The 20,697-nt window shown below is 46.8% G+C and overlaps 1 protein-coding gene across 1 annotated transcript in view; it reads left to right on the forward strand.

The window, feature by feature from the left end:
* Positions 1 to 20,697, forward strand: part of LOC117157007 (uncharacterized) — a 291,632-nt gene that overhangs the window by 85,852 nt on the left and 185,083 nt on the right. The window contains exon 3 of the mRNA XM_033334628.2: positions 1,605 to 1,694. Within this exon, the coding sequence (XP_033190519.1) occupies positions 1,605 to 1,694 (90 nt within the window). The remainder of the gene's footprint in view (positions 1 to 1,604; positions 1,695 to 20,697) is intronic.

The following is a 20,697-nucleotide window of genomic DNA, read 5'->3' on the forward strand; positions in this document are numbered from 1 at the left end:
TACCGCGTTAGATACAACCGTCGAGTGGATTGCCTTTCCATCGACCAGAAATGTTCGTAGACACCTGAGCATGTAGATAACGTCTACTATTAATTGGGTGACAACGTGCATTCGTTACGTAAAGAAAGCCGAATCTGCTTTATCTAATTTTGTAGAAGGCTTACGTAATAACGCAACGGTATTTTATAATTCTTTCTACTGCGATAAGTGAGGTGTGCAATGTTTGCCCGTTCGAGAGGATAACACTCGATTCTGCTTTTAAACGACTTTATTAGTCTAGTTATCCAAGGCGGATACACGTTCATCGACGTTCTACGAGCTTTTAGATTTCGCTTACGTAAGATTTCTAGAGTTCTGCTTGTCGTTAATGCGAAAGAAGCGCTTAGTTGCAACTTCTTAATCGAGAAATCGATAAGTGGAGAAACTAGTATGTACGGTTTAGAAAATTCAAATGACGAGAAGCGTCGATTAACGTTGCGTTATAAATAAGTGTGAAATATCTCTGTCGTAAAGGCCACAGTCTATATAATACACGAAACAGAATCTTCCTATACGTTTCCTATAATATGAAAAATTCGAAAGGTAGCTGCGTCAGGTATCTCTGGTATTTCTTCGTTCGGGATTTGTTCGCATCGCTATCCGAGTCTCGCGCGCAAGCGATTTACGTTGTCACCGTGGCGAGATGCGATCTTAATTATTCGAGCGAACCGACGAGACTGCCACCGTTCCACGGCGATCCTTTCTTTCGTTTCGTTCCAAATGACCGGTGTAATTGGCCCATTAGAGCGTCCCTGCTGTTTCCTGGCCGAGCGTACGAGCTTAATCGCGTCGCAGAATGCAATTCTGCGAGGCGTTCGCATCGATTCGCGCCGGCGCCGCCGGAAAATTGCGCCCGGCATGGCACCGCGTTTACCCGTCTTTTCCTCGCGTTGCGTCGCGCAGCTGCGTCCATTCGAGAGAGTGACCGCACGAAGCAACCCGTACGTTCTTCAACGACAACGATGTACTCTCCGCAGAGTAGGAAAAAGCTGTGGCATACGTCGTGTCGTAAAACGAAACGGAATACACATTGCAGTTTTTATGCTTATCGGCAGTCGTACGATGAAACTGGGAAATTTACGTATGAATAAACGCGATGGAATATCGATCTGTCTAACGGACATTCTCTTATTGCTATTCGCCACGTATGAAGCACGGTGTTTTAATGGAAAACCGCAACAACCTTCAATTACGTTTAAATCATCCGAATTTTATACGTAGTCGTAGGATCGATAAAAGGTACAAGATTTGCGTTCTTCGAATATTTTACACGTACAATCACACCGCGTGCAATGCGTCGACTGATACGGAGATACCTACTTCTATCGGTATTTACAGAATTTGTAGATTACTGGAGCAAAAATGTTGGTTTTTCGCGTAGAATACGATGAAATCGCAAGTTCTCCGCTCCTCTTTGTTCCATTGTTCTCTATCTAATTTTCTGCGAAGAGCAATTTGGTTTCCAAGGGGCCCATTACGATTGCTATAATAGCGCTCATCAAGTCTGACCGCCTATCACCTTTACCTTCGTCTTGTCTAATTACAGGTCACGTTTATTGTTTCAGGATGAGAGCGAGCTCTCGAGCAAGCGGTGGGCCAGTGCGCCCCGCCGCCCGGACAGCCCCTGCGTCCTGGGGGCACCAACGTCTAGGGAGGTATGTTAGCTTTTCTTACGTTTTACGCGTTCTTCCTTCTTTTCTTTGTACAATAGTCGCGTGCAAACAAACCGGAGACTTTGTTCCGGCTTTAAGTAACGATAACATCTACAGATTGAATATATTACGAAGATATTCATCCACTCTGTATTATTTTACGGTGTAGAAGGTTGGTAAATCTGTAGGGTTCGCGTATGCGAATATCAACGTTACGCAAGCGGGTTGTCTATACACGTAGTATCTAATGGTAGATTCGTATCAATCTGAATAACTTAACCGGAATAGTTTGACGAGTTCGGGTTGTACATTTGAAGTCCGACTTAACAAGTTGAAGTTGCAATTTGCAAATTACATATCACGCTTGACGACAGTAAGTAAGACGGTCTGTGTTTTATTTTATTTTATTTTATTTTATTTGTATCTTATTTTACGTCGATAATACCGCTCGCTTTAATCCCGCGTAAAATTAATTGAATTTAAAGCAAGTGGAAACTAAACGACTTATTTCATTTTTAACGAGACTGCTTTACTAAGAACACAATGTTTCTTCGCCGATTTTCTCGCGCGCGATAAGAACCCGGGAGCGTTTTAGAATTTTCTCAACCTGTACATACCTGTATCAAATCTGATACGTAAACTCATCGCGCTAATTACGGCCGTGTCTTCGGGTATCGCGAAATAATTCGTATTCTCTCTCACGAGAATCCGCAACCTTCCGCGTGGCATTACGGCAAGTTCAAGAAGCCACGTCGTACTTCAACCTTCCCACGAACGTGTCCGATCAATTTTTCCAGTTAGGCGTACGATCGTAGTCTGTTCGCGAGCGATCTCCATTTGTTTACGCGGCGAGGTAGCGATCACGATCAGAGATCGGTATCGAACCGCGGGAAGCGCGTGTCGATTGGCCGCGAATGGAAACCCGCTCGATTCCGTGCGGTACGTGATGGCACCCAAATCGCGATGCCGGCCTCGTGCGTCGAGAAGCCAGATCACCGTATACTTTTATATATATATATATATATATATGGGCTACTAATAGGGTCCGTCGGGGTTGTTAGCAAGAACCGCGGTATGTCAGCACGTCACTCGCGGAAGGACGATTAGCGGCGAGATCGCGAAGCGAAGTGTCGATTTAGGAACGTGATCGTACAAGGACTTGGAGCGCGCCAATGAACCTCGCTACCAGACGCCTTGACACTTTCTTACGGTGATTTCATTCGTAGCTTAACTTTTTTTCGTTTTATCACGTTCCGTACGGGTGAACGGTGATTTACGATAATCGTGGCAGTTGGAATTTGCGCGAGACGAATGTATAATTAAAGACCAAAGTTTCTAAAATTCGGTATCAGCGGTTAAACGTTCACCGTCACGGTGGTTATCTATGATAGGCGCGCGTGTTCTCGAAAATTCTGTTAGCTACCAGCGTTTCTCAATTTCTTTAAAACGAATGTCATCGACCAAAACACTTTAGGCAATCAGATTCTATCATAAAATAGAAAGCGCACCATGGTCCCCCGTTACAGAGATTCTACTACTAGTATCTAACTCGTTCTTTGAAAATTCTACGAGAGGTCAACTGGCTGGCGGCGGATAGCGTAGTATTAACCATAACTTCCTCGGGCAAGTACTGGGGTAAAATTTAACGAGTCCTCGAATCAAAGTGAATTATTCCGCTGATCTAACGCGTCGTTATGCGTCGGAAAATCGCCGCGGAGGTTAGATTACCAGGCACAAAAGGAAACATAGCACAAAGAGCGCATTATATCTAGCTGTAGGAGAGAATATTCATAGTCGGTTGCGACGGAGACGCAACGCGGATGATGGCCTTACGACTTATTCGTAGGACTTATTTGCGAGTACGTGGCGCCACCCACAGGGTCGGGCTCTATGATGGGTGTGACTCCGTGTTGGTATTCGCGATGCATATTACTACGTGGCGCGGTAACGCAGAGAATACGAGAACCGCCTCTCGCAAAAGGTAGTCTTTCTCCGGAGGCTACACGTCCGTCTAACCGGTGGCTCGTAAATGCACACGCGGTCGTGATTAGACTCGGAGACAATGGCCCGTAGCACGCGTCGTCGCCGCGTATCGCAAGCGTATTGTACGTTTTTTAAACGCGTCCGCTCGATGCCATTTATTTGCATACCGGTATAGTTGGGCCTGCCTAACAGAGAGTCGAGAGAGAAGCTCTCGCGTAACAGTAATCGTTTGAAATGGCCTGTCGCGTACCATCTGCCGCGACACACAACGTTTCTACTCGTCCTCGTCGTTGTGCTCGTACCTGAGGCCCGTGAATGCCTCGCGTTAAATCGTTGTTGCCTGAGAAATCGCGATTTGATGGTGAATGCCTGGCTGTCGTCAAGGTAGCCGTAAAACTGTAGCTTCTTGCGAAAAGCAGCATCCAGGCCAGTCGTGCCTGGAATATGATCGCGACACCTGCGAAATGGCTATGTGATGGAACATTTTGATGCTGCTCGAGTATTTAACGTTTCCTAAGTTTCATTATTTATACATATATATATACATGTATGGACTAGCTAGAAAATAAATAATTATAGACGCGTATGCGTTTATGTGCAACGACACAGAAAACGTAATATGGAAAAATAAGCACGACGATCGTTCTATTGCGATTCTCGTAGTAAACAGGGGGCCACGTTGATCGTGAATCGAGAGGTAATTGCGATTTTAAATCTTCTAGCTCTCTTCTCTCCGGCAAATGTAAACGTTTGCCTGGTGATCGATTAATCACCTGACGATTTGCTGCTCATTAAGAATTTTTTCGTTGAATTATTTGCCATCCAGTGTCCACGTGTACATAAGGTCAATCGGCGGCGTGCTGGTATATTTACGTTGTTGGAAGCGCTGTTGCATCGGGTACAGTTCAATTCCGTTACGTGAACGTAGCCATGGTCTTCCCACGCCAATTAAACATGACTCATTAACGGGCAGAAGCCGGTAGCCGGGATCGATGCCTGGCCGAAGCCGGGCAACCCTTCTATAACTCTGTGCGGCACAGGCAATCGGAACTAATCTCGACCTATCCTCTCTTCTCTGCCGGCTGTTCGCGATGCGATATTACCGCTGGTACCGGTAAACTGCATGCATCGTGCATGCACCGGCCACGACGTGCGCCACACCGCGGCGCAATATTTCTCTCACCGGTTCACCCGGTACACGCGTAATTGTGTGTAAAGAGTTCGCGGCCCACCAGAGATACATCGTCTCCTCGCCCTTCTGCCCTATCTTCGTTTTGACGTTTACGTTTTAATCCCTTTCCACTTGCACCGGCTCGGTAATTAAACGCGGCTCTCGAGATTTCAATCGCCGCAACGAGTTTCCCCCGTCGAATTTCTCGTCGACGATTGCAATTTATTAATAAATCCTTCTCCTTTTCCGCGAAACGTTTTAATCGTGAAAACTCGTACGTCGAGTACATGCGCGCAGGAGGTCAACGATCCGAGCTGGCATAAAAGCGTTAGATTTTTGCGCAAAAGCCGGCAGATTCGTCGATAGCGCAGTCACCTTTGCGCTTTAAGGAATTTCTGTCAACTGCAAGAAAATAACGGGACGTAAACTAGTAACAATACCTGTCCCCCCTTGCGGCCACCACGGCGTGCACGTATTATGCGAGCATTAACTGTTCGACGATGCGGCGGCAGCGTGGTCTTCTGCCGAAGTCTACGAGAACATCGCTGTCGAACGGGCCAGCGTTGCCACGGGGAACAGAGAGACGATGGAACGATAGAAAGAAAGAGACGAAGGGGACGAGGGGGTGAATTATTGCTCGAAGATTTCGCGATCGCTTCCGATAGTCGTGGATTCCATCGTGGCTATCGTGGCTGGTCGGTTGCCTCGTCGCCTGCCTTTGGTAGCCGTGGAATCTTTCGTCGTTTGATTGCTTGTCGGATTTTCCTGGCCGATGCCAAGAGGACGATAGGGATAGGCTCGTTAGAGATACGTTGATGCTCGAATATATTGCAGGATTCGCGTGATTTAACGGCTACACCGGTTGGATAAACCGACACGTTTCGTCGTGGAAGACATTCCTCCCCTCTACATGGGATGTCGTATCAGATAGCGTGGGATTTTGGTAGACAGCCACCTGCTGGGTGTCGCGTTGGTTGCTAATTAAAGGAGATTTTGCGAATACAAAAATTTATTAAGAAATGATTAATTCGTTGACTCCAGAAACAATAGCTCGCGTCGAATTGTTTCTCGTTAATGGTAGTAGCGAGTGCGACGACCTTTCGTGCCGATGGAAATAGTTTACAATATTTTAACTTGAATTTCAACTGAATTGAATTTCGCAGGTATATTCGATGGAGGAGCAAACGTGATTTCGTACACGCAATTTGGACGCGTTCTCGATGATTCGTCGAGTCGATCACGCAATCAAGACAATAGCGATGCAGCTGAATCTCGAATTCAGCAGAAATGTGAAAACTGGGACATGTGGAAAAGTAGGATCGACGAAGGAGTCATCCTTCGTTCTTGCGCGTCGAACGGAATTTATGACACTCGAACGGTTCCACGATCGCACGGGGTATGATTTCACGTGGCTGGAAATCACCAGTCAGCACCTACATCTTTCTGATTTCTAATTTCGATTTCCCATCGGATCTGGGTAAATAGGCAAATAGCCGCCCACGCGATACCCATGGATGTACACGTCGATTCCGTGTTTCGTCGTTCTTCGTCCGCTCTTATCAAATCTATCGTAAAATTTGTACTCGATCGTCGAGAAAACCGATAATCATATTCACCTATGGCTCGTAAACAATCCGCGTACATAGAAAAATCAGGCAATAAACCTCACTCTTCGTATCCCTTTCCATTTGTGATGTTCGATAGTCGTCGTCCTCTATCCATAAATTACATCGCGTCATTACGTATACCGATGAACAGACCGGATTTTCCCGTAACGTATCGATTTTCCACTGTCCATAAAAGCTATCTAAAGGAGCCCGCACACAATCAAGAAGCATTGCTGACAGAAAGATCGACCGTGTGGCGGCAACTAGTAGCTGCGGTATCGATCGAGCTGTATCTCGGATCCAGGACGAACGTCGGTCGATCGTTTGGAACGTGGGCTGGGCTGGGCTACCTTCGTGAAGTGGACACTCCCGGATCTTTGAGTTCTCTCCGAAGAAGGTGTCGTCACCGGTCGCTCCTCCGTCCGCGTGCTCTTCTCCGAATTACGTAACCTCCAGCGTACGTACGTGCACGAGTTGGCTGTATATAAGCGCGATTGACGCAGGCTTTAGGGAAGGGAAGGGAACGGGGACGCGACGAGGCTGAAAGAGGGGAAACGCGCGTACACGCTTCGCACGGGCGCGCGCGTTCGTGCTGTTACGTACCGCACCTTCGTCACGAAGAACGAATAAACGAACGTACGGACGGACGTATGGCGCATCGTTGCGTTCTAAATCGACGGACGTCGGTGCATTACGTCGGCGCAAGCCGTGCATCTGCCGACCATTCAGGCCTTTGTCTCCCGCTAACGTGGGCGTTGCGGAATATCTATTGTCGGTCCCGTCTCTATGTGGTTGCGCTCGCGAGCGAGCTAAGCGACCGCGGCGCGCCGCTTCGAAAGCGTTTGCATGATGCTCACGATGCATCATCCCGCTGGAAGATCCAGCGAACACGCCGGTCGCGATAACGGGAAGGGTAATATGTTCGACGGACGTGTGAAACGTGGAACGTCCTGTAAACTCCCATTTGAAATTCTAATTGGGCAGGCTTCTAATCTGCGCGGATCGCTTCGCTTTGTTCCACGCTTTCGTAATATTTCGGTGGTTCTTGCGCTTTGTGGTAGAAAACCAGTCGAGATATCGTAGGCAGATATTGTCGTTGGAAATCGAGAACCAGATAAGAATTTTAGATTGATATCTACAACGCCGCGGTCCTTTAACTCTTTAAACTGTGAACACGGTTATTACGATGCTGTCTCAAGCTTCGTTGTTTTATTTTTGCGTTTCGAGATGGCGATCTATAAAGATCTAATTTAAAAAAAAAAATACATGCACGTAATATTCAAGGATTCAATTTCTAGTTCTATCTCGAATAGCTTCAAAACGCGCGAAAGAACAACGGAAATGGGATTCGTCGGTAAAATCGGGACGACGATCTTGATCTGGTCGAAAGCGACACGTTACCGAGCATGGACTGCGCGGCTCGCACAAAACGGCCAACATTTTGGAATCCCACGGCGTAGTCGTTGGCAAAGCACGGATCGCTTTTAGAGGCCTACCCAGTCCACGTTTTCGCCAATGGCATTTTAATCGAGCGTCGGACAGCTGGAGATCCCGGGTCTTCCTCCGACCCCTCATCCGTGTCGCCACCCTGCCAGAACCAACGCATTCTTCTTCATCGTTTCGCGTGACTCGTGGCTGCGAGTTTTACGTCTACGAATTTACATGTCGACCAGTCTGCCGCAACGAGCATCGCACGAGGTGTGGCCACACCGACACACTCTCTCCAACGCGCGCGCGTGTACGCACGATCAGCATGTCCGGTTTGAAAATACATGCGTAGTCATTTTTTTCGAATATTAAAAGAGTTGTTTTACTTTAGAAGAAGAAATACGGCGTTGAGTTTTATTTACGAGACGTTTGGCGATAAAGATTTAAATTAAACTTCGATCCGAAATCGAGGTCTTTTAGCGGGAGCAGATGCTTTTTATTACAGTGATTTTATTATTAAATTTAGATGGGCTCGAACGATGAAATAATTATTCCAACGAATCGTACGGACGACGATTAAACGAATCAAATTCTGTTTTATCGTTACAACTAGATATGGTACCTGACGAACTGTACACGCCTTATACGCGGTTAAGTTTCGCACGTGTAAGACTCGTTTGCTTGTTAAATCGTCGCATATATTTTCAAACGTTAACGCACACAGAAACGCGACTATCTCAGCTCCCTCCGTTTCTTTCTCACGGACGTGTACGCGCTCGAGCAAGCGCGAGACGAACGCGCGTTGCCCGCTTTACAAGAAGAGCCAGGAGGAGGGTTCTGGCGCAAAACACGTCCGAACGAGGCGCGTCTCGTTCGATTGTGCCTCCACAGACGGAATTGCTTTGTCGAGGCACTCCGGTGGCTTTTGTCGAAGGCATAACTCCGACGATTCACACGCGGCCCACGGATTCTCGATCGATGATGATCTTTCCTGTTCGGCCGCTCGCTCGCGCGCATACCTGCACGTGGATATTTGCAAGACTGTGTGTTTGCACGATCGCGTTTACTTTCCTCGTCGATCATAGTCCATTCGACGGGCCAACAGGTGGGCCTTGTTCGATCCTTTTTCTTGTTCCTCTTTTCTACATTTTCGCGTTCCCAGGCTTTCCTCGTTGCTTTGTACGTTTTACGTGGATGTAAAAGTTTTCCGTTTGACAAACGCAGTTTGTGAAACAACTTATCACTGGTAATAGCAACTAGATTCGGAATTAGTTTGACAAATTTTTGTCGCGACCGCTGCGTACAAAACTCTTTCTCTCGATCCTCCTTCTCCTGCTCCGTGCTTCGTTTAATTCCGAAGAGACAGTCCTAGGAAACTCATGGTCACGTCCACTCGAAATCTTGCGCAGTCACACTCTCCATTCACACGATGATCTCAAGAACTCTTCAGTCACACCCAACTTTCTATCAGCGTATTTCGTTATCAAGCATTTTTCACCGTTCGAGAATTATTTGACAAATCCTAACGACTCGAAAGGAACTGCATCCTGATTTTCTTCCGTGTTTCACGTTCCTTCGATATCTATCGCGTTTTACTAAAATTTCCTTGATCCGAGTAATCTTCCACTCAAGCCGGAGACACCCACGACCACTTTCTACTCTATTCAGACTCTAATCTCGCATCTTTTGTCGCTAAATCCCCAACCGTGAAAAACCTCGCGTTATTTCTTCGATCGGAGTCAACGAAGCCTCGTCGGTCCTTTCTAGCAAACAAGTACCTCGTTCCACTGCGAGGAGGATCGACAATCATCCCTTACGGTGCTGCACGGTAAATCACAGCTCGGCTGCGAAACATCGCGAAGATGTATGACGCGAGATTGTAGATGTGTTTCCATTGTACGGTCCCCCGAGATACGCGAGATGCGCGCGGTGTGTTCTGAAATCGTTGACGCGCTTCGCCGCATCCTTCATCCGTGTTTTTCTCGGGCGGCCACCACCGGTAAATTCGATTGGCGAACCGGAGGCGAGCCGCATCTGGTCGACGGGGCGCAGCCTGTTTCCTCGCGATCTTAGGCGTGCGCGATTCGTCCCGGTTAGCGGCGTAAGTACTCGTTACCACGAGGAAGAGGAAGGTGCCGCATAAAACGGCAGGATTTTTTCTCGCCCTACGAAATATGTCGAGTCAGTCGCTTGCAGCCTAGCTCAGAGTCGTAACATCTGCCGCCGCTGATTGTTGAGTACCGTACGCGCTAAGCCGCGAACGAATAGAGGCGCCGCGAGTGTTGACCGCGTGTCGTCCTCTTTCACTGCCGCGGGTTTTATTACGTTTCCTCGCTAAATCACACAGTCCGAGCTGGAAGTCGCAGTATCTTTCGAGGTCTATTCTATACGTATACGCCGTGCCAAGCGAATTACACGTTGAAGGGAGAAAGGATCGCAGTACGCAAAAAGTCGAGGCTTGATTTCGCTTGTTCGATTTTGATAGGCGATGCCTCGTTCCAGTCGATTCACGACGTCGCTTCGTCGTGTCATGGATCGTCATCGCGGCGAAAAAGAAAAAAAAAAAAAAGAAGAAACAGCTACGTGATTGCCGATTCACCGCTATCCGCGTATAGACACGTTCTGTTTGCCGGGGCTCGTCGATTGCTGGTAACGATCGGTCGTGACAAAATATTCTTTCCGACGCGACGTGTGGTTAGCTTTGCTGGGTATTCGCGATGCGATCGACGATCGCGTGAACCACGCACTTTTGCATGTTTGAACGAGTAAATCGAGTGCAAGATCGACGATCGATTATTGGCATTGAATTGGTCGATAAGATGGCAATTGGGACGATACGCTTTTGCTTCGCTCTCTTCTGCTCGTTTTTGCCAGTTTCAGATGGAATCTTCGTGGAATTGTTGATTAAGGGTAATTACGGTAATTTATCATAAGAATGTGGATCGTGTGAAAGAAGTTATTAAGCAGACAAACTAACCTTTACAGTAGAAGAACCTCGAGATAAAACCAGTTTAATATCGAAGATCGTGTCGTTATCGAAAGGGCGATCGACGATAAACTTAATTTTCGGCGATAAACAAAGTCAACTTTATTTTATCGAGAATACGCCTTCATCGAGGATATCTCGTGTCCATTTTTAAAACCGTGGCTCTGCTCGGACGTCCATTACCGATTAGAACGAGACGAAACGAGGGGAATGTGATTTATTATCGATGGTTCAAGAGCGGTATCGATCGAAGTGGTACCCCCTGCGTGGTATACACACGTCATAGCGCTCGTCTCATTCGGCTCAACAACTGCCCTGTCCAGGAACGTCGCTCTCGCGGCTCTAGACTTCGTTCGGATTTACATGGAGCGCCTGCCACTTAGAAATCGTACGGTTACGCACAGGTGGTTCTATTTATACGATCCTGGCGTCTGCACTTTCAGTCTCGTTCGAAGCGACCCAGCCTCTCCAGTTACATTGTGCCTGTTGCGCGAACCAGCGCAACCTCTTCCAACCGATGACGATAGATCGAGTTTAGTTGTTATACTACGATCACGAAATTTGCGTAACAACCGGCTATTTTGCGACGTAGGTCGTTACAAAATTTGATAGATGACGAAGTGCTTAACGCATTGCGTACAAAGGACGAGATACTTCGTGCTTCGTGACTTTGAAAAGGAAAAATTGGCAGGGCATGACGAACGACCGGATATCTTTACAAACGATCGCAATACGTCAAGATTTTACACGGTTCGTATTTATTCTACGTATTCTTCCCGTGACGATATATAGAGCGATATTTATTCGGTTATGACTTTATCTAAGAGCGAGAGTTAGACAACTGCATAGATTCTGTTTTAAACTCTGCTCTAAAATCTGTTGAATAAGTATCTATATATACGAAGAAGCCATAGATAGGATTTCTTCTATCACTAAATGGAAAGATTACAAGCGTAATGCTTTAATCCCGTGTAGGTAGAATTTTATTTGCTCGCGATTAACACGTTCTCGTACAGAGAATATACTTTGCGCCCAAGTCGTACGATTCGATTTTTAAATTATTTAAAATTTTCTGAGCCTTCATTAACATACTGTTGCGTTACCGTATTTCGCAATTTACTTCATCAATCATACTTATGTCATCAAATTTACAGCATGAATTTATACTAAATCAATAGAACGAGTAAAAACAAAGTTTCCATCTCTCTCGGTGACTCCGCAGCGGACTTTCTACGAGGCTGGATCGCGAGGGATCGCAGAGTTCGGCCGAAAACTGGTTTCGTTCTGATTTTAAACGGGAGCGAGACACAATCGTACGGCGATTATGATGTCGTACAATAGTGTACAGGCTGGCCATCTTTCGAATTATAGTATAACGATTGATCGCATTAATTGCATCTTCGCGGCAGCGTTGATCCGAAATTCCGACCGTAGCACCTTTCCATTCGTCGATTAATCATCGACGAGGATACGACGGACTGTAATTAAATATCATCATTCGATTAAACGTAGCTGTGGACGCGGATGTCTGATTCCCGTGTGTTTATCCGACCTCGGCGCGGCCAGGGAAGCCAACAAGCCTGCAATTACTCGAAACCGCACCGGTGCCTCGACGATCGATCCCCAAATTAGGTGATTGACAGTTCTGGACGCCTGTGAAATCCCGGCAACGCGGAGATCCGCCACGCAACCTTCGATTCCTTCATAGGCTGCCACGATGTTTTCGTTCGTTTCGAGGAGCGTTTGATCGAACAGCCGGTTCGTTAAATATTTGTTCGGCGACTGTTCCGCCTAACAGCTGCGTCGATTCTTCGGTCGACTTGGTCCGTGCTCATTGAATAAACGTCAACGCGTGTTCCTCGTTTCTCGGAACGTTTTACTTGATAAACTGATTCGCATAGTTAGCGAGAAAGAGGCCAGCCGAAAAGGCCGTTTCTATTTGGAGAAAACACGAGGCTTTCTATTTTTCATAATCCTCTCAAAGAAGCCATCGATGTGCTTTTGCTTACGTGTTTCATTGGCTATGAAAACTATCGTCCGTAATGTTGCGTTCGACGCACGGACCAAGGAAACCATAAAGAAGAACGAAACGGTGTGTTCGGTGCGAACAAGCGGATTTCGTGATGGATCCGCCGCGTGATCGACGAGATCCTTTAAGATTCATGGCCGGACTCTGGGACCGAGCGGAACGTACGGGAACTTGGACGTGGGTCGAGACGGTAGTCGAACGAGCCAGCTAATTTTCTCTTTCTTTCTCCGGCGCATCGTGGCTGCCATTCTACAGCCGCTACGCTTTTAATTGAGCCCCGATCGGTACGCTATCATTGAGATCTAAGCGATCCTGGCAATGACCCGGTGACCGTAATGATCACGTAACGATCGACCACCGCGAAGTTAGATGAGATAACGAACCGTGATATCTGGAATCCGACTTCGTGCAACTCTAAGTACCGATTCCACCGAGAATCGAATGGAAGTGGAGGATAGTCTGATCGCGGCTGTCAGCGTTTCCGTAGATCCTATCTCAAGGCTCGAGATAGTTCCGAGCTTCGAGCCGATCTCTTTCTCGCTCCTTGCCCCGTAGAACGTAGAACGGGATCGATCGAACTCAGGGATCGATCTCTCGCGTCGAGTCGCTCGTAGACGTTGTCGTCGAAATTGATTCCTCGGAGCGACGACGTCCGAACGCGGCGAACGTTCTCCGTGATTCTCGAAATCGTTAATTAATCGACGACCGCGAACCGCTCGATCGGATGCACGCGAACGAATCAATACAGCTATTTGTCAGTGTCGTATCGGATCTACGCTGCTTATTGGCAATATCGGATAACCATCTCGAGGCGTTTAATTATGTCGGTTCGCCGATGTTTCATCCGGACGTCAGCTGTGCACATACGACGCTTACGTCGATGAATTCCAGGGTGCTGGTCGTACGTAGTCGCGAGCGTGCGCGCGCGTTGGGTTGTGGCGACGGGCGTCGCTAATGGAACCTGCAATAAGCAGAATAGAAAGCAGACGACACGCGAATTGCGGTCGGAATGAATTCATCGGCTGGGTCGACGAGGAAGAAGAAAGAACGTGGTTATTGGTTCCCCTCCGGTTGGCGATTGGCCGATGTCAGCGGCCGCGGTAGCACCGGCGCACAATTTCTAAATCTCTAAATTACAGGCGGACGTTTATTATCGGAAGAAAGGCACTTAATTTGTACGACCGACTGCTGTTATAAAAGAGAACCGTTCGTTCGTTAAAACGTTCCCGAAGCGGCGTTGCGTGCCTCGTAAATAAAAGGGGAACGGAGGTCGACCATAGCGGAGCACACATTCCGCCCTTGTTCTATGATTATCCTCTCCACTTGTTTCTCGCTCGGATTTCTACGGATATCGTTGGCTGGTGATGGTACTTTGGCAATCTCGTAACGTAACGAAGATACTCGTTGATTGGCGACTTTTTAGATACCTCGTTGCCGACAAGCCGATGATTATACCTAATTTATTCCCATTGGATCATCGAGGTATCAAGGTTCTTAATATTTTGCTCCGGTGCGTTTTTTAGAACGTGATCCTACAGAAGCTGTTTTTTAAGGTGATTTTAGAGGATAGCGTTATTTATCTTGATCTCGATTTATTTATTCAGAAGGAAGTCCACAGTTTCACCGCGTATAGAAACTTTTTGTTGGATGGCGCGTATCGATTTACGGTTCGCTATTGCGCCCGTATCGCGATACGTCGAATTACGTAACGTTCCGCGGCCGGTAATCTCCATCGAGGGATCAAAGTTTAAAGTTTAGAAGATCGAGATATTTAAAATCTGAAAGTTGTGTCTCGACTCGCTCGAATCAAGTCAGTACCAGTACCTACAGCTACTAAGTCGTTTCGTCTCGATTTTCGAGTTGAAAAACGACAGCGCGATTTACAGCTACGTCGTAACTTTATAAGAAACCAGTAGGTGTAATTTCCAGCTAAATTACGATATCTAATATCAGTAAGGTAATCTTCGACGAATTTCTGATAGAAGCTGTACTATACCGGGCTGACTGCTCGCTACTCTCGTTGATTAAATTAAACGGAATTCCAGACTTTAAGCTCTCCCATCTCGTAATCTAAGACTTTAACGTAACAAGAAGAACACAGTGTTTCCAACACGCGAAAACGTATTTTCACGCAGCGTTCTTACGATATTAGACCTTGTAACCGAAAGAAGTGGCGCTGTTATGTCGTTAACGGGATACCTCGATGAGAACGGTATTTTTATAGCCGAGGTTATTGGTAATGGTACAGCGTCTCTTCGTTGTACCACTGCGTTGGTCAAGAATAATGTTTGAAAACTCGGCTTCTTACCATTTTCTTTGTCGCGGTTGTTCTGTCGAACAAGTTTTTCTTTCGAGTTAACACGATCGACGTCTGTTTGCGTTCGATCGAGGATACGTACTTCGTACGGAAGCTACTACATATTAGCTACCGTGGTACACGACACGCGTGTACTTTTACCACGTCACTGCCTCGTCTAATGCCTCTATACGCTTTTAGAACAACATTGGGAATAGATCGGATCTTGACGTTGTATTACAGCCGCACGACTATTAGTCTAGCGACAATCGGACCTAGATAAAATAAATATTGAACCGAGTCCACCGATGGAATGCGTTTGAATAAATAGTGCCTCGTTATCGCTCGACCGACTAGCCTCGCGTTATACTGGACTTTTAGCCGAAGCGATTTACGTCGCAGACGTAACGACGTAAACGGAATAGGGTGGTAGCGCGCTGCTGTTTTCGACCGCGTCTTATCGAATTAATCTTCGTTATTCGTCGGTAATCCCGCGATATCCTATTGACCGTGACGGGATATCAGCGACCAAAGGAACGTAGCCGACTACGTATTCCAGTTCTAATAATAATGGTTGATTATTTCTATCTTTTCTCTCTTTTTTTTTTTTTTTAATCCCTCTTTCAATTGGCCCGTCTAATGACTCTCATTCGAGTTGGACGACGGAACCACGAGCACACAGAGTCGGACACGCGGTTTCGTTTGATAGGTCGAAGCCTTCTCTATTCGAACCAATCAGTAGTATTCTCGTTAGGTTGATTTATTGTAAAAAAGCGGCGCGACTCGTGTATCCAACGGGCTCGCGTGCTACAACTATCTGTTTTCAACTGATCGTGGACGTGACTTCATTAACATTTGATTGATCAACACACTGGGGAACTACTGGATTATAATTGAATTCCTGGATAGGATAACCGTTAGCGCGACTATTATTCCTCGTCGGCGAGTGCGTGTTCTCGATACGCGTCGCGTTTGAAGTTATTACGCGCAAGAAAGGAGTATGTGCGCGCTCGCTAAAAGCGAACAAGAGGTTCATCGACAGAGACAAATAGGAGGCATCGGCGTGCACGCGAGAAAATATTAATAGTACCGTTGTCTAGTAATAGTAGTCTTTATCTCGGCGTCGAAACTAACAACGGCTGATAACCGAGGTTGTGGTCGTCTGCAGGCTGGCGGTCGATTCTCGAATATATAAGGGCTGCAAGCGAAACACAGGCTTGGGTCGATGTGCATCGCGGAAATTCGCAGGTTACAGGATTCGTAAAGCTGTCGGCGGCGGACACAAGTCACGATCTTTAAACATTCTCGTCCGCCAGGTAGCAATAACGAGCCGATAGTTCTTATTGGCGTTTCTGCTTCTATCGTTCCCTCTCGGGTTGGCGACGACCGCGGCTAAGCCAACTGTTAACCGTCCTCGGCCCGTTCGCTTCGATTCTCCTCGCAGGCGCTCAAATGTCATTTCCAGTGCGGCACACGCTCATTGTCCGTTCAGCGTCGAGGTTCGTGCTTCCTTATAGAGGATCCCAACTCTTTCTGTGCGGCACCGACACCGACGGTGAAAAACGGCGTTGCAAGGCCGTTTTAATCGGCTTTTCTTAGGATATCGCCGGCGGCCTGCCAGTACGGCGCGGTGCGGAGCGGTGCGGAGCGGCGCGCAGCCAAGTGGATACCACCGGCGCCATATCTATATTCCATCATTAGTTTCGATGCCGCGTAACCGTTTGGAAAAACCGACGTTACCACGTTCGCCGTGAAACGCGCCGATGTTCACCTTTCGATCCAACGATTCTCGTTTCGCGTCTCGTTCTTCCTTCTTCTTTTATTTCCTCTCGTCACCTTTTATACTTTTACCTCGTTCTTTTATCCGTTGTACGTGAAATGGTCGGATCTCTCTCCTTTTCTACGTCCAGCTATTCGCATTTATGCACACGGCTACGACCGTTTGTCCCGCTCGAGCGCGCGCTCTCGTCCTTCCTCCTACATACGAACGATTACTGTTTCCTACTCTTTTCATCGCAAGCGACATTTTTGTTTAATCAAACAGGTTCCCGGTGGACTGTGCGCCCGCGAGACGCAGGCTCACGACTTCCTGCAGCCGGACGCTGCCCACCGGATCGTACGGTACATTTGAATGTCAACGTTGAACGGACCGACGACTCTCTCGGCTGTTTTAACTTCTCTAGTTTTACCCGTACCTGTTTCTTTTCTTTTTTCCTTCTTCTTTCTTCTTCTTCTTCTTCTTCCCTTTTTTATTTTCGATCTCCTCCCACTAGTTCACCGGCGAAGAAGCTTGCCTCGAGGTGTCCGGATGCTTAGATTCCACCTTTTAACGTTACGTCCAGTTTCCACTGGACGATTCCTCTTCTCGGGGATAGTCGACTCGAACGGCTCGAGCGCGTTTGCTTTTTGCCACGCTTTTTTCCTTTCTCTTTCCATCTCCGTCTCGCCTATTCCCCACCGGCTTCGAACGATACCGCGACGTGTAATTACATTACTTTTAGGAGCGTAATCTTCTTGTTCGGCTTTTGATTAGCGTTCTCCGGCCCCTGCCCAATTAGCGATTACACGGCGCCTTAGCGCGTTTCGTGATGCTGTAGGCCAGCTGACGATAATTGGATGGTAATTCAGAAACGCCTAATCCCGGCACATCGAGTCGACGTTTTCGTCGCGTGTAATTAATCAACTGGTTGCGTGACCACTTATCGGTCTTATTGTCGATACTCGGTTACGGTATCCGCGCGTATAACAAGATTATTGTCCCCGCGATCGCCGCGTCTTGATTAACTCCGGCGAACGGCGGCCAATTTGCATGAGAAAAAAGGCTACGTTGTTCGATTTCGATCGTCTGTCGGAGAACCGGAGAACCATTTATCACGTTCGGTTCTTTATTTAACGACAGCTCGAGTAAAAACAGAAATTTTTATTCCTGTTTCACGTCGGCATGCAAATATTTATGACGTTAAGATTTCATTTTACAATCGTAATGTTATTACCTTACTCTCTCTCTCTCTCTCTCTCTCTCTTATTGTTCCCTTTCAATTCGAAGATTTCATTTTCTCGCTTTGCAAGCATGTGCTCGCATAGATATCTCGTTCTTTTTATTAACGAAAGATCGAATTATATTATACATTAACGAGCACTTTATTTTTCATTTTTGGTCTCATTAGCTTTTCTAAGGTTAAGTGTCGTGAGACTCGTATTTTTCTTTTTATATATTATTCCCGTTGATCTTGATGATATTTTAATTGTACGTCTTTCGTATGTGACTGAGGATACGAATAATTCAAATACTTGAAGATGATAAGGTTTCCTGAGCGTGTAACCGAGTCAATTCCCGATATTAATGCACGTTCCCACCATGTTATCCGGCTCTTTAATGACAATCGTAGCTCAATCGTAGCGCGTTTAAGGCTAGCCCATTAAACAACGACCGGGTTATTGATCGTTCCTTTAATGTCGCATCGCTCATCGACTGCTTCACCACGCATCGTCGCATTTTTACGTTCCCCGCTCTGCTCTTTTTCCCTACCGGTCGACCGTGGTCGACGAACGGAAATCTATTTCCATGATATCCTCTGATGGCCGTTTAATCATCGCGGAGAAGGAAATTGGCCTGATGGATCGTCGATGCCGCGTCGATTTATCAACGCGAGACGCTCTTGTCGCTGGCGTGGCGTCGCGATCAAATGGATCGACGTAATTTCTTTTACAAATCCGCATTACGTATTCGACGAACGTAGACCTAGAGATTCAATATTCTTGCACGATCGGTCAACGTTCATTCACATAATACTATTAGCGAGAAACCTTTAGAAACTCAACACTATTAACATTCGTATAATATTTGTTATCTATTAACACGCGATCCTTGCGTGATTCATGATAGTCGTTAGAGGTAAAAGCTTGGATAAAAGCGTTTAGAATTCAACATTAGAGTTTAGTATTCGGCACTTGGTATTTTTCAACTAATTTTATTTTAAATCTTCAGATCGACTATGTTAATAACACATTAACATAATTTAACATTGTGCACGTACACGGATCTACGACTATAAATCAGGATAGATAACCGTTTTGTAAAAGCAGCCAACGGTTCGCCTAATTTCACGCAGAATTTACCATTTGCTTTGGACGTAGCTGCTGCTCGCCATTATCGATTATCCGGTCGATCGTCGATATCAGCTACCACGAGAGGACCGCCTTGGAACGGTAGATCGAATGACTTGCAATCAAATTTGTCGTTCTGTCGGATCGATCGGTGGAAAGATCGAAGTAGGGTGGATTTCTTGGAGCAGGAACGCCAAGATATCGTAGAGACGCTATAGCTCTCTCACGGCTAGGGAAAACTTTCGTTTTCGCACGCCTGTTAAAATCAATAAACCGTACGTTGTACCGTTAACGAACCAATAATTAGTCGCGGGGTAATGAAGTCCGCGGCGGGTATCTCGACGGGGATTAAGCTCTCGTTGAATTAGTGCCACCGCAGGGAAGAGTTTCATAAACACCGGTAGCAGATCGTTCGAAAGCATATCGATGCCTCTGCGTCCTCTCTCTTTCTCTTTCGTTCCCCCTTTTCGCTCTCTCTCTCTCTCTCTCTTTCTCGTTCCACGGCGCTACATGCATTATGCTTATGAAGTGCCTTCGTGCGTGACTTATTTTCCTAAAGAGGCTTCTGCTCAGCCAACATGAGACAGTGAATTCATGTATTTACGTTAATACCATCGAGTGAAATTACGTCTGACGTTCAGCCTGTCGCGACCGTATCATTTCGGTTCGGCTTCCTGCCGTAACGTTTCCAAATTACGCGATTAGATCGTTCGTTTCGCGAATGTCCAATCGGTACGATACGATACAATACGATAGAAGCTTTATTTTTTTCTGTTCTATATAACGCTATCGGTAAACTTCTCTTTTTTAGATTTGCTGTTGCAAAATAGAAATATCATTCCCATTCGGATCCTACGCCATAACTTTGCAATAAAATACGATGTCTCTGGTTTTCAACGCGACTTTTAATTCACGCCACCCATCGAATCGTATCACAAGAACTATGATCGAATTAAAAGGTAGATTTCACGGCGAATAAAGTGGCCGGCTCGCAAACGAGCGGCTCGAGCGTGACTGATTTCGAGGCCGAGGCTCGGTATTCTTCTTTCCACGGATGAATCTGGTATGCCACGAGGTATCGTGCCGCATAAAAGGACCTGGGTACACGCCCAGCCGCATCTCATGGGACCAGGGGCCATGGCTATTCATACGTCGGCCGCACCATAATGCGTTGCCCACACGAAGGCCGTCGCGCGAGAACCGACCACGTGTGGGTGAGAAACGCGCGCGCAGGTATTTCGTTCGGCGCTTCCTGCTCGTTTAATCAATGACATCTTTAAGCTGCTAGACGAATGGCAAAACCGAGATGGCGAAACCACGCGTTCGTGTAGCGGGTTGCATCGTCGATCCTCGCCGTGCCCTCCTGCCTCGAAAGTGGATCCCCCTTCCTCGCTAGTCA

Source organism: Bombus vancouverensis, chromosome 10, assembly GCF_051014615.1.
Source record: "Bombus vancouverensis nearcticus chromosome 10, iyBomVanc1_principal, whole genome shotgun sequence".
Classification (NCBI taxonomy): Eukaryota; Metazoa; Arthropoda; class Insecta; order Hymenoptera; family Apidae; genus Bombus; species Bombus vancouverensis.